At 40.9% G+C, this 15,660-nt stretch overlaps 1 protein-coding gene across 13 annotated transcripts in view; it reads left to right on the top strand.

The window, feature by feature from the left end:
- ROBO2 (roundabout guidance receptor 2) overlaps nucleotides 1–15,660 on the top strand; it is a 1,949,228-nt gene that overhangs the window by 1,171,410 nt on the left and 762,158 nt on the right. For all 13 annotated transcript variants that reach the window (XM_029577976.1, XM_029577972.1, XM_029577965.1 and 10 more), the window contains one exon: nucleotides 1,110–1,436. In XM_029577976.1, coding sequence (XP_029433836.1) covers nucleotides 1,110–1,436 — 327 coding nt within the window. The remainder of the gene's footprint in view (nucleotides 1–1,109; nucleotides 1,437–15,660) is intronic.

Below are 15,660 nucleotides of genomic sequence, written 5' to 3'. Positions count from 1 at the left end.
GTGGAAAAACCTGGGTCTGATTACTGGGCTAGAGCTTCTGTTACTTAGGCCAGCTGGAGATGCCACGGAGATAGTGTTCACAGCCCTCTAATGGAAAGGAGCTTAAGTAGCAACACCTAGAAGCCAGATTTAGGGTTCACATTAGCCAAGTCCCAGAGGTAGCCAGAGTTTGGCCAGTGACTATCACTGTGATGCCTATACTTAGATGGAAGGTGGGATATTGAAATAGAAATGTACCCCTGCTGAGCAGTTGTGTTTTAAGTCCTGTGGTACCAGATCCTAATACTGGTTCTAGCTGAGCTAGAAATATGGAGGAGTAATAAATGGTCACCCCTCCTCCTCCCCACTACCAACTCTCAACACACAAACGCACTTCATTAAGCTGATATTAATAGTGGTAGGGGTGGGGAGGACCTCCAAATTCTCATGCTTTGAGAGGAGTACTATTAGGTTTTATTAGGGTTTATTGTTTAACCTCTTTGCCATCCCTGCATGTTTTTCCCAGTAAGAGAACAGAGATATAGTTATAATAAAATGAGAATCCACTAAGTTCCTTAATGTCTGAGCTTGGAATTTGAAAGGTTTTAAAATTACTCTAAACCAGCTGTCTTGCATCTTTTGAATGTATGGTGTGTATGTGGTGTTCATCTAATATGATAGTATCTCTCATGCTTATACTGCCCTTTGTACATGCATTTTATGGATCATTAAAAAATTAATGCAGTTGAAATATGTTATGAAAATAAATTGTTTTAAGGAAAGCTTTGAGTGCAACCAAGATGAAGTGTAGAATACAATGTATTTGACCAATGATGCATGAATTTTAATTAGTGAACTTGGTCTGGGTGTTTAGAAGTTGTCTACATATTGTAGAAATGATTTGATAGATTATTGCCAAGTCTTAGTTTAATGATCCAGTTACCAGTGAGATTAGATTCCAGTCATGGAATAGTACACACTTTAAAAGGTTGTGTTGCTATTTACAGTAGCCACCGGTCTATTATTTCTACTCGATTTGTGTCTTGAAACTTCCAAAGAAAATGGTAAGTTGTCAAAAAAACAAAAACGTGAAACTGATTCTTTTTCGTTTAAACATTTGTGTTTTCCAGGTTCCCGTCTTCGACAGGAAGACTTCCCTCCCCGTATTGTTGAACACCCTTCAGATGTCATTGTGTCTAAGGGGGAGCCAACGACTCTGAACTGCAAAGCTGAAGGAAGACCAACTCCCACCATTGAGTGGTACAAAGATGGAGAGAGAGTGGAGACTGACAAAGATGACCCCCGATCCCACCGTATGCTGTTGCCCAGCGGGTCTTTATTTTTCTTACGCATTGTACATGGAAGAAGGAGTAAACCTGATGAGGGAGTCTACATTTGTGTTGCAAGGAACTATCTTGGTGAAGCTGTGAGCCGCAATGCATCTCTGGAAGTGGCATGTAAGTAAAATATGAACTAAATGCAATACAGCAATAATTCTTATTTGGGAACCATTTTTGAACAATAACAAGGACCTCAAAAAATTTAAATGATTTTCAATCATGCATTTTTCCCCTTTAATTTTGTAAATGGAAAACCATGTGTCTAAAATTTTTGTAGTGCTGTCTTGATGCTTTATTTTCTGTTCTTTAATTTCTTGGTTGAATTTCATCTCATGATCTCCAATTAAAGTCCTGGAGGATCCATTAGTCAGTCCAGACCCACAGTTTGGGGTCCATTGCTGTAAAGTGAAGGAAAGATGATATAGTTACCATAACTTAAATACTGGATCCCAAAATATATTGCTGTGGAAAATGAATTTTCTGCAACTGTTTACCTTTCTCTGTTTTAACCTGGTCTTTGCAGTTCAATTCTGACTAATTCTAGTCTCAGTCATAATACACAAACATACTGAGCAGTAAAAGCAATCACATATGATAACTGCATGAAAAAGCCTATAGTATAAAATAATTTTGCAAATTCAGATATTAGACATTTAATCTCTAGCTTCAAAATAATTTTTTTGTGTAAGATGACCTGCCTTGCTCTTTTTTCAAGTCCTGTATTAACTGCCAAGATATAGGTATTTTTTATAAAGCTCTTAATAATAATTTAAAGCTAAACACTCTTAAAGTTCTTCTAAAGTTCAAGTCACGCCCAGGTCATTTTACAAATGATTTATGGAAATTGTTTATCCATTCTCAAAATATACTGCTCAGACTTCTTTCCACTTATGATTTGTGTATTAATGGCTAAAACCTCTATAGATTTTATTGGCAGAGGCCACTACATAAAAGCAATGTACATCAAATGAAGATATCTAGTGTATTATCTTGTTGCTTGGCCTTAATACACTGTCCATGTCATAATTTTATTATTTGACCAAATTAAAACAATAATGTAAGCTTCTTTAATGTAAGACCAGTTAAGTGTGCACTTTTGCATCATTTCATGTTTTGGGGTTCAGAAATGAGTACGAAGAACCAGACAGATCATTATAATTCCTTTAGATTTTTTGGTTTCTAATTCACATTATTGTCACACTTGTTTGGTATATTATGGGGTAGATTTTCAAAGGGTTGCACATGTATCTTACGTGCGCAACCCTCGAAAACCTTCCCCTGCCTTTCCCTGCGCACACCGAGCCTATCTTGCATTGGCTCGGCGGTGCGTGCAAGCCCCGGGATGCGCGTAAGTCCCGGGGCTTCAAATAAGGGGCTGGCCGGGGGCGTGGCTGTGGTCCGTGGGCAGGGCCGGAGGCGTGACGGCGGTCTGGGGGCGGGGCTGTGTGTTCTGGCACAATGGCCTGTGCCAGGGCAGGGAGCCAGCGGCGCGCGCAAGTTATACCTCCCAGAGGCAGGCGTAACTCCACAAAATAAGGTAGGGGGGGATTTAGTTAGGGCTGGGCGGTGGGTTAGATAGGGGAAGGGAGGGAAAGGTGGGGGGGACGACAAAAAAAAAGTTCCCTTCAAGGCCGCTCCGATTTCGGAGTTGCCTCGGATGGAACGGAGGCAAGCTGCTCGGCTCAGTGCGTGCAGGTTGCACAATTGTGCACCCCCCTGCACGCGCCGACCCTGGATTTTATAACATGCGCGCGGCAGCGCTTGTATGTTATTAAATCGGGCGTAGATTTGTTTGCGCTGGGTTGTGCAAACAAATCTGCGCCCTCGCGTAAGTTTAAAGATTTTCCCCTATGTGTTTTGGCTGGTGCTTCTCTCAAATGCCTCTCATCATGTCGAATCTCTTTTCTGGCCTGGATATTTTCCTGCAGATCTTCTGTAAACAGTAGAAAATGCTGCTAGAGGTACTTTAAGGGAATTTGAAAACAGGGGGTGGATAGATTGTGAAATGGATGCCTGGTGTGGTGAGTACTGCGGTATAATAGGAGAAGTTGTGTTTTGTTTTGCCATTATAGTAAAAACCTATTAGAAAATTTTGGCTGCATGACTTGTAATCTTGGTTGGTGTCTCAGCAGGACCAATAATATTCAGTAAGATTTGAAGGAGGCTGTGTCGGCCTAGGTCCAGAATTGAAATCTTCTTTCTGCCTCTTATTTTTTGCTTATGACCCTAGTTGTCCTATACTTCCCTTTCCCACTTTCTCTAATAAGTGAGAAAGAGACGTATAGGACAACTAGGGTCATAAGAGGTAGAAAGAAGATTTCAATGCTGGCTCCTAGATTCTGCCTGATTCATAGATGAAGGCTGTGGACACTAGGCCGACACAGCTTCCTTCAAATCTTACTGAATATTATCAGTCCTGTTAAGACACCAACCAAGATTACAAGTCATGCAGCCAAAATTAGTGATTTGTTGGTAATATAATAATATTCCATCATTTTTCATTGAAGAATTCATGGTAAAGTAAGGCAGAAAACAGGCTGCATAAATCCAAACAGTAATTATTAAAGCTGGAACACCTAATGAAGGGGGATTTTAATATAAAAGGTCCAATGTGATTTAAGCTGTTGATCTAGTAACCTGCTGTGGGGTAAGTGGTGGCATGATATCAGTTTTGGCTCTGACTAATACTAGCCACAAGGTTTTGGCATATTTGAGGGAACATTCTTACCAATTCTGCAAAACTTATAGCTGCGGGTAACCCCCATTGAGCCTCTTTACATGGCTTTAGCAATGGGCTGGGAAATTAAGGGACTGATTTTATTAAATCTTTTTAGGTTGCGATACATTTTCTTGAACCAGCAAAAGGAATGATATAGTAAGGGAGCTTTCAAGACTACATAAGAAAATATGAAAATGCCATACTGGGTCAGACCAAGGGTCCATCAAGCCCAGCATCCTGTTTCCAACAGAGGCCAATCCAGGCCATAAGAACCTGGCAATTACCCAAACACTAAGTCTATTCCATGTTACCATTGCTAATGGCAGTGGCTATTCTCTAAGTGAACTTAATAGCAGGTAATGGACTTCTCCTCCAAGAACTTATCCAATCCTTTTTTAAACACAGCTATACTAACTGCATGAACCACATTCTCTGGCAACAAATTCCAGAGTTTAATTGTGCGTTGAGTAAAAAAGAACTTTCTCTGATTAGTTTTAAATGTGCCCCATGCTAACTTCATGGAGTGCCCCCTAGTCTTTCTACTATCCGAAAGAGTAAATAACCGATTCACATCTACCCGTTCTAGACCTCTCATGATTTTAAACACCTCTATCATATCCCCCCTCAGTCGTCTCTTCTCCAAGCTGAAAAGTCCTAACCTCTTTAGTCTTTCCTCATAGGGGAGTTGTTCCATTCCCCTTATCATTTTGGTAGCCCTTCTCTGTACCTTCTCCATCGCAATTATATCTTTTTTGAGATGCGGCGACCAGAATTGTACACAGTATTCAAGGTGCGGTCTCACCATGGAGCGATACAGAGGCATTATGACATTTTCCGTTTTATTCATCATTCCTTTTCTAATAATTCCCAACATTCTGTTTGCTTTTTTGACTGCCGCAGCATACTGCACCGACGATTTCAATGTGTTATCCACTATGACACCTAGATCTCTTTCTTGGGTTGTAGCACCTAATATGGAACCCAACATTGTGTAATTATAGCATGGGTTATTTTTCCCTATATGCATCACCTTGCACTTATCCACATTAAATTTCATCTGCCATTTGGATGCCCAATTTTCCAGTCTCACAAGGTCTTCCTGCAATTTATCACAATCTGCTTGTGATTTAACTACTCTGAACAATTTTGTGTCATCTGCAAATTTGATTATCTCACTCGTCGTATTTCCTTCCAGATCATTTATAAATATATTGAACAGTAAGGGTCCCAATACAGATCCCTGAGGCACTCCACTGTCCACTCCCTTCCACTGAGAAAATTGCCCATAAGAACATAAGAAATTGCCATGCTGGGTCAGTCCAAGGGTCCATCAAGCCCAGCATCCTGTTTCCAACAGAGGCCAAAAACCAGGCCACAAGAACCTGGCAATTACCCAAACACTAAGAAGAACCCATGCTACTGATGCAATTAATAGCAGTGGCTGTTCCCTAAGTATAATTGATTAATAGCCATTAATGGACTTCTCCTCCAAGAACTTATCCAAACCTTTTTTGAACCCAGCTACACTAACTGCACTAACTACCTTCTCTGGCAACAAATTTCAGAGCTTTATTGTGCGTTGAGTGAAAAAGAATTTTCTCCGATTTAGTCTTTAATGTGTTACTTGCTAACTTCATGGAATGCCCCCTAGTCCTTCTATTATTCGAAAGTGTAAATAACCGAGTCACATCTACTCATTCAAGACCTCTCATGATCTTAAAGACCTCTATCATATCCCCCCTCAGCCGTCTCTTCTCCAAGCTGAACAGCCCTAACCTCTTCAGCCTTTCCTCATAGGGGAGCTGTTCCATCCCCTTTATCATTTTGGTTGCCCTTCATGCCCATTTAATCCTACTCTCTGTTTCCTGTCTTTTAGCCAGTTTGCAATCCACAAAAGGACATCGCCACCTATCCCATGACTTCTTACTTTTCCTAGAAGCCTCTCATAAGGAACTTTGTCAAACGCCTTCTGAAAATCCAAGTATACTACATCTACCGGTTCACCTTTATCCACATGTTTATTAACTCCTTCAAAAAAGTGAAGCAGATTTGTGAGGCAAGACTTGCCCTGGGTAAAGCCATGCTGACTTTGTTCCATTAAACCATGTCTTTCTATATGTTCTGTGATTTTGATGTTTAGAACACTTTCCACTATTTTTCCTGGCACTGAAGTCAGGCTAACCGGTCTGTAGTTTCCCGGATCGCCCCTGGAGCCCTTTTTAAATATTGGGGTTACATTTGCTATCCTCCAGTCTTCAGGTACAATGGATGATTTTAATGATAAGTTGCACATTTTTACTAATAGGTCTGAAATTTCATTTTTTAGTTCCTTCAGAACTCTGGGGTGTATACCATCTGGTCCAGGTGATTTACTACTCTTCAGTTTGTCAATCAGGCCTACCACATCTTCTAGGTTCACCGTGATTTGATTCAGTCCATCTGAATCATTACCCATGAAAACCTTCTCCATTACGGGTACCTCCCCAACATCCTCTTCAGTAAACACCGAAGCAAAGAAATCATTTAATCTTTCCGCGATGGCCTTATCTTCTCTAAGTGCCCCTTTAACCCCTCAATCATCTAACGGTCCAACTGACTCCCTCACAGGCTGTCTGCTTTGGATATATTTAAAAAAGTTTTTACTGTGAGTTTTTGCCTCTACAGCCAACTTCTTTTCAAATTCTCTCTTAGCCTGTCTTATCAATATCTTACATTTAACTTGTCAATGTTTATGCTTTATCCTATTTTCTTCTGTTGGATCCTTCTTCCAATTTTTGAATGAAGATCTTTTGGCTAAAATAGCTTCTTTCACTTCCCCTTTTAACCATGCCGGTAATCGTTTTGCCTTCTTTCCACCTTTCTTAATGTGTGGAATACATCTGGACTGTGCTTCTAGAATGGTATTTTTTAACAATGACCACGCCTCTTGGACATTTTTTACTTTTGTAGCTGCTCCTTTCAGTTTTTTTCTAACAATTTTTCTCATTTTATCAAAGTTTCCCTTTTGAAAGTTTAGCACGAGAGCCTTGGATTTGCACACTGTTCCTTTTCCAGTCATTAAATCAAATTTGATCATATTATCACTATTGCCAAGCGGCCCCACCACCGTTACCTCTCTCACCAAGTCCTGTGCTCCACTGAGAATTAGATCTAAAATTGCTCCCTCTCTCGTCGGTTCCTGAACCAATTGCTCCATAAAGCTATCATTTATTCCATCCAGGAACGTTATCTCTCTAGTGTGACCCGATGATACATTTACCCAGTCTATATTGGGGTAATTGAAGTCTCCCATTATTACTGCACTACCAATTTGGTTAGCTTCCCTAATTTCTCTTAGCATTTCACTGTCCATCTCACCATCTTGACCAGGTGGACGGTAGTATACCCCTATCACTGTAGTCTTCCCTGACACACAAGGGATTTCTACCCATAAAGATTCAATTTTGTATTTAGTCTCATGCAGGATGTTTATCCTGTTGGACTCTTTGCCATCCCGGACATAAAGCGCCACACCTCCTCCCGACTGCTCCTCTCTGTCATTGCGATATAATTTGTACCCCGGTATAGCACTGTCCCATTGGTTATCCTCTTTCCACCATGTCTCTGAGATGCCAATTAAGTCTATGTCATCATTTACTGCTATACATTCTAATTCTCCCATCTTACTTCTTAGACTTCTGGTTGCATGTAGTATTTCCTTTTATTGGTTCAATAAATAGTATCAGAACCTACAGCTTCAGGACCAGTATGGATGGTAGAATTATGCATTACAATATGATTTATTTGTTTTTATTTAGATTTTTATATTGCGCTTTTTGGCGCCTCAGTGTATATTGAAGCAGATTACATTCAGGTACTGTAGATATTTCCCTATCCCCACAGGGTTTATAATGGAGGTAAAGTGACTTGCCCAAGGTCACAAGAGCAACAGTGCGATGTGAATCCTGGGTTTCCCTGCTCTAACCATTAGGCTGCTGCTCCACTCAATAAAACATTTTATAAATAAAATGTTTAATTAGTAAATCTTTTTCCTGTCATTGGCGAAAGGTGCACTAAGATGACTCAACGGATTCCCTTAGTTTGTGTGGAATATGACTGACAAGAAGTGCAGAAGAGTAAGGGGAGGGGGGCTTCCTTTTTTTTTTTTTTAATATTTATGGCACCAAAGCTTGTCTCAAAGTGGAACAGTGCTGGTGCGAGGACCTTGATAGAATCTGGTACACCCATCACTGAAGCTTCAGCTGCGGCATAGCCGGACTCTTGTTGACAGCTGGGGAAGGTCATGCATGAACGAAACATCTCGGTACACCACCATGCACAAATGATAAAACTAATGTGAAAAATATTTTGAGGAGAGATTAGAGAGTGTGAAATCCAAGATCGGAAACCCTAGCCAGAGTTTTTGTAGTGGCATCATGCACCTGACACCAGATTATTTTACTGTTTTTGTAGCTCTGAAAGTTAACAGGCTGAATTCTTCAATTAAGCTCCTTCAGGATTAAAAAGCTCATTTCTTGCATTCATGGCATTAAAGAGTGCTACAGCTAAGACAAGGTCATGTTTATGTAGGGTTTCCTCTCCCTCACTTGAAAAGAGAGAATGCTAAATTATACCAGTGATTAAGTCCTCATTTAAACTCACGATCTGATTTTGAAAAAGGAAACTCAACACAATGTGTCTTCCCATTGTGGTGCAGGATGTTTCCAGATTGTGAAAGTCATAGCAAGGATAAGACTTATGTATGGAGTAAGATGTCAACAATTACAAAAGTGCTATTAAAGCTTGAGCACATCTGGATTTTGAACATAAGCCCTTTGCACAGCTGGTCACATGCCTCTTTCCTTTAGTGCCAAAGCACTGTGTGAAAACAGTGCCACTCGGGGCAACTGACCGTTAAAAGGATGCTTCTCTTGACTGCTAAGAATAAATCTTTGATGTTTCTCACAGATTTTTAAAAATTCTTCAGGTTCATTTTTTTCCCTTTCCTTAAAAGAACTAAATGACAGCAGCCGTGAAAATAAGAATTTCTTCTCTCTGGTGTAGCGATTAACCTTTTGCTTACCACTAATGAGAAAAGACTTTTGTCACTGCAGTGAAAAATGTATTAGGGCCATAAAAATGCACTTTGGCTTAAATGTTAATTGAGGGTATACAGTGTTAAAATATAGCATCAATACCCTCTCAGAATGTTAAATATATGTATAGATATTTTAATAAGCTGATTTCTCTATAAATTGGGACTTGGCACATGCCTGGAATTTTAAGGTCCCTTTCTGTCTGTCCTCCACTGCTTAACTGGGCATCCCCACCCCACCACCCTCTAATCTCAATATCTTTTGGGGACAGACAGGATGTAATAGGTTTGGCAGAAAGATAGCTGACATATGATCAGATGAAAACCATGAAGTTATGAATATAGGGGCAGATTTTAAAAGCCCTACGCACGTAAATCCAGCTGGATTTATGCGTGCAGGGGGGTTACGCGCACCAAGCCTGTTTTGCAAAGCCCCGGCGACGCGTACAAGCCCCGGAATGCGCGTATGTCCCGGGGCTTGAAAAAAGGGGCGGGGTGTGGGCAGCTGGGGGATTATGTGCTGGCACTCGGCCAGCACGCGCAACCTACACCTGCCCGGAGGCAGGCGCAACTTTTTAATAAAGGTCAGGGGGGTTTTAGGTAAGGCTGGGGGGCGGGTTAGGCAGGGGAAGGGAGGGGAAGGTGGGGGGGGTGGTGGTGGAAGAAAAGTTCCCTCCAAGGCCGCTCTGATTTCGGAGGGAACAGGGAAAGCCATCGGTGCTCCCTTAGGGCTCGGCGTGCGCAAGGTGTACAAGTGTGCACCCCCTTGCACGCGCCGACCCCGGATTTTATAACATGCGCGCGGCTGCGCACGCATGTTATAAAATCGGGCGTAAATTTGTGCATGCCGGGTTGCACGCACAAATCTGCGCCCACGCATAGGTACTAAAATCTGACCTAAAGTGGGCAGTGATTCATCATGCAAAGCTAACTTTCTAAGGGGTGAATATGCCTCCCTCTTTCCCAGGTAGCATTTTAAAGCATTCCCAATTGGTTAGATTGGTTATAGTATACAACATGCCTCTTTAACAGTTAAACAGTTATGCCATGCTTTAGATAACGGAAAAGCTGTAATTCTGTAAATACTCACAGTGGTAAGATGTCTTCAGAATTTTGTTTTATGTCCAGTAGGAAGGTTATCATTGAACTTTGCATGAAATGCATTTTATTTGATGTGCTGAAAAATATGAATTTGCAAATCGGAAGACCGTTTCCAAGCTGATGGACTTAAGCTCCTTCAGTTTCTAAAATTTGCCCTGTTTTATTGTTTAGTCATTTGGGTGTAAAATTAGTATTGATAGTCTACCCTACTGCAAGCACCATAAGAAACAACCATCACAATACGACTGCTATCATGTTAACAATGGAAAAGGGACAGCTGATTCCCTTCCTCCCTCAAAATCTGGCCTCTAAAATAAGTGAACGATGCAATCATTCATAGTAGTAATCTTAAAAGGTGAACTTTTGCCCTTTCTTCCCTTGTAAGGGGACATTTTTCCCAATAGCCCAATTTTCAATGGGAAACTACATGCATATTTCCTCATTGGAAAGTTTTTCATGGGTACAAAGAACTCGTAGATTTTGGTTGGGGAAATTAATGCAAGGAGGTTAGAAAATGAAATCTACATGTAATGTTTCCCTAGCCTCACTCAAAAAATGCCACCCGGAATACATCCCCTAAAAAGTGGCTAAAAGTACCCACCTTGAGGTGGGCAGGTTTCATACAGGGCAATCTGGTCATCTTAATTTTATTTTGTTGTAGCTAGATTATTTTGAAAATTGTCCTTATATGGAATATTAAGGTTAAATGGTCAATACGATGGATGTGGATTTTTTTATTTTTTTTTTGGACTGATTTGAAAATAATTTTAAAAGCAGTTCATTTTCAAAGCAGAATTGGCATTACTAAGCTTCTAGTGCAGTGTATTCCAGTGGGATTAATGAGAGACACATTCTGATGTAGCTGGAATGGATTGGATTTCAGTTTTGAGCTGTGGGGCGCCACACATGTGGAAGAGAGAAATGCTGGGAGGGGGGGTGGGGGGAGAGGGTCTTCACACAGACTGTGGCTGCCTGAAGATCACGCTGGAGTCTGTGGCAGTCCCTGGATATGACAGCTAAAGCCCCAGGTGTTAAATATGTGTCAGCAGCTTGATCTATCGACCAAGGCAAGATGGGGACTCTGGCCTAAATGAAAATTCATGAAAAATTGATGAAGTTCCCCAGATTATTTTTTTTTCCCTTGTATGGCCTTTCCTCGGTGCTGCCAGCACAGTGCGAAGAAATTAAATGAGGTGTTGAATACTTTCCTGGCAAAGAGGGCTATGGTTGAAAGTTCAGGGGGGTCACACAGAAAGGCCTAGCTTAATTTTTTTTTCTGAGTTTTCTTACTTTTAGAATTGAAATACGATCTCATCTGTGATCTGATGAGATTTGCCCTGTCTTGGGTATTGAAATAATAAAGCTTAAATGTTCAGAAGGGACCTTTCCAGCCCTACTGTAGAATGAGAGAGCAGAATCTGAGCCGTAATTCAATTTGCGAAGCCGAACTAGATTGAATTCTGCATGCTCTGGTTGCGTTTGGCCTTCCCACCTCGTAAAGCTTTTTGTCTGGACTAAACTCATTTTTAGTGAGAAAAGGTCTTGCATTATTTATAGGTCAGAGATGGCTGGAATAGCGAAGCTTGGAACACCCACCCAACATAATGATCCTGTTTGCTTTAAATCCAAGTCCAACTGCTATTTTATTGGTACAATTCAGAAAGGTGATGGTGGTAAATGGAGTTTGGTAAGTGGGGTCACAGGTGTTTTAGAAAGAGAGTCTAAACATAATTGTTGAAGTAAGAAGTCATGTCTAACCATGCTATCTGCACCTGCTATCACATTTACCACTGCATACGAGGGAATGCATTTTTTATAACGGCAAGATCTGCAATATTGGACTGGGTCCTTCCATTTGCAACTTTAGCTGGTAAAAGGTCAACGAAGCCAAAAATCCTCCTGAGAATGTTTAGAATGTGTGTAGCATTTCGCTTTAGTGCTATCGAAGAGCAGTTTGAAATGCTTCAGAGATTTTATTCAGTGTTCTTTTTATATGTCTTTTCTGCAATAATATATATTTATATATATAATTTTTTTTTATTTTAGCATCTGTACAGCATCTTTTCCCAGAGTCATTGTGCTTCAAATCTAATTCAGGCACATTGTGCCCTCAGTCCAAAAGAGCTTACAATTTAAGAGGATAGCTTTCAAACAATTGCGCCCAGTGGCATATACATGTATATGTGACCATGATTGTTGTACCATAATATTTTATAACTTGCGGGTTATCACATACGCTAATATTATAAAATACGTATGTTTACCAACGTGCAAATACATACAAGGCATTGAACATGAGTACCTACCTAGTTTAAAAATATATGTGCATATACTTTGCTTGAGAATATAAAGTAGGACTTAACATAAGTTGAGATTTAGACACACAAACTGGAGTATTTTAAAGCATATGTCTGTGAGTGAAATTACTAGTTAAACCCATGACTCCCCCAGGTTCACCCAGTCCTCACAGTTATCAAAACCTTTCTGGTCCCTCAGGCTGAACAACTGCCAGTTCACCCAGACCCCCCCCCCTCCCCCAGTCAGTACAACATAATAAACATGCCTAATATCACTTACACCAGATAATTAGCAGATGTAAAAATACATGCATAACTTGGAAAATGTATGTAAGAGTGTCTTTTAAAACAGAAACTTATGCTCTGCCCAGGAACATCCCTAGATCACCCCTTTATAACGTATGTATGTGTGCGTGTGAAAGTGAAAATCCGTGCATATTTTGGATTTTTATAAAACACAGAATAGGCGAGTAGATGCTGCCTACGCGCTTTTATGCAAATTTTTATGCATGTAACATTTTGAAAATTCACCTTTCTGTGGGTACCTGAAGCAACAGAGAGAAAGTGATTTGCCCATGATCACAATGAGCGACCTTGGTAGAAATAGGGTTTGTACTCTGGTGCCCTGATTCCCAGTTCATTATTCTTTTTGGTGCATTTTATGAAATAAAATAGCACTTACCATTTAGGTTTGTCCATTCATTCATTTGTGAAACTGATGTTGCAGATGGGAACTAATGGGCAGGCAAAGAAACTGAGAACGTAAGTGCTATGTCAGCTGAAGCAGTGAGGCCAGTGCAATTCTGTAGGCCCTGCCAGGCTGAAGACACTGCTAGTTGCCCCCCCAGTGCTTCTCCTCAAGCTCCTGACTGGTGTCTTCTTTCTAAGTGATGGGTGCCATACAGGCATAGGTGGGGAAGAGCATAGGTTTTGGATTATGAAAGGGAGAGCATGGGAGAGTATAGGGAGGTTGAGAAGCTGAGTGGTCAAGTGTAGTGCGAGTGTGTGTGGAGGAGAGAGAGCATGGGGTAACATGCACACATCCCCATTCTTCCTCCAAGGCAACCATAGCATACCCATAGAGCAACTGTGACATTCACACACACTAAGACATACCCCCACACTCAAGGGCAACTGTAACATACACCTAGCAACTAACATGCACAACCTCCCCTACACTCCCCATTGCAGTTGTAACACATACACCCATAGCAACTGGAAGATGCACATTTGTGTGTGCAGATACTTATAGAGCAACTAACATCCTCTGATCAATTGTAGCATACAGTTATACACAGAGCAGCTACCTCACACATCAAGACAACCCCTGGAGCAGCTTTAATGTATGCATGCACATAACACCCCCCCCCCCCCCGCCACAGAGCAACTAACCCATTTCCACCTTACCCCCAAAGCCACTGTAATATCCCTTCCTGATCTCTTGTAACACACCCACAGCAATTGTAACATAACACTAACAAAAATCTCATCGTAAAATACACTTTCTTAAGGTGCTGTGCAATTCTAGACTTTTTTTTTTCAGTTATTTTCCTCCTGTGTCTTTCTGCATCCAGCTCAGTTGGAACTATGGCTGAGATCCAGCACCATGTATTTTCATTCTCAACTATCTGGTGATCCCCCCCCCCCCCCCCCTTTTATATCCTCTCGTGACATATTTTAGTCCATTCATTGCAGCAACAATCCTCAGCCGGGCTCATTCCAGGTCCCTGCAATCATAGACCCTAAATCTAACCACTAGGTGTCGCCATTGCCCAGGGGGCTGTGATCACCACCTCCCTAGCATTCCCAATCCTGGCTGACCTGAGGAATGGTAAAACTGAGCAGCCAGTCTTACCCAATTAACTGCTTAGTTACTAGGATAAATCATTGGAAAATTTTCCTTTTTAGAGGAAATCCTGTTTCGGTATCTTGGTTTGAAATACAGAAAAATACTCCCTTTTGTTTTGTTTTTTATATTGCTGAACACTTTTTAATTTAGCTCTGCTGGGAAATCATGCTTCTCATCAAGGTAACATCAAATTGTTTCTTACAGTAACATTTTCACACCTATTCCTCCTGTGCAGAGAAATCTGCAAGAGTTATTTGAATTGTAATTAAATTACTGCAGGAGCTATTGCTAACATATAACTGAGACAGACGTTACTGTTTTGTGGTGTCAAATCAGGTAAGAAAACCAAATTGAACAGTAGTCAAAATCCTAATCTAACTAACAGTATAATTATGGCATTTAGCAAAATATATTAGGACAGAATTACTGAATGTTAAGTAATTGTTTACTTGGGCACAATCCCCATTTTTAAAATAAAGAAAATGCAACCTGAAATCAGAACATTTTGATAGCAGCAGATCTAATAAAGCAGAATGCATTATGGTGCACATTCTCATTATTTCTCCCAAGTCTCTTGCTTTAAAACCATGGATCTTCCTGCACTATTGACTGCATTCATACTTGTTTTGCAGTTCACTGTATGCCCTTGGTGGCCAGACTTGAAACATGGGCTTTTTGATCTACTTTGAGTTTTGCAGAATTTTTGCTTTAACCTCGGATTCACTGGGGAAGCTTTGGTCAGAGTTCTTCTCGCATATGGGGAAAATCTGACTGATTCCGTTGACTGCTGCAATCTCTACAAATTGGGAAAGTCTGCTCAACCTCCAACGCAGATTCACTATTTTTGAAGGACCTGCACTGTGTGTGGAGGCAGGGAAGAGGTTGAAGTTAATATCCATTAAAATGGCACTTTAGCCAAGCTGGATAAAATACTGGAAAATCTGAAATGTATAGGGCTGTGTGCCAGAGGAAGTTTGTTGCTGAAAGTTAATATCTGAAATTTCTAGTATTCTTCAAGATGTTTTGTGCCCAACTTTCTGTCCATTCCCTGCTGAAGACAGTTCTTTGGGAGCACAGGATATCTTGACGAGGGGGGGGCAGAACAAATAGTCTCTAGGGCAGAGCTTTGAAGGAAACTGGCTATGTTCTCCTTCTGAGGGTGTAGAAAGCTATGTTTAGCATCATAGGAGCCAACCTTTCAAAATGACTGGAGGTGTCAAACAACCCAAAATTATCCCTTTCTGGACGCAGTGATGGAGCTTGCTCAATATAGAGGGTGCTGAAATACCCACTGCACCCTC

This window comes from Rhinatrema bivittatum, chromosome 15 (genome assembly GCF_901001135.1).
Source record: "Rhinatrema bivittatum chromosome 15, aRhiBiv1.1, whole genome shotgun sequence".
NCBI lineage: Eukaryota > Metazoa > Chordata > Amphibia > Gymnophiona > Rhinatrematidae > Rhinatrema > Rhinatrema bivittatum.
Note: the sequence above shows the minus strand (reverse complement) of the source record. Positions and strands in the feature narration are given on the sequence as shown.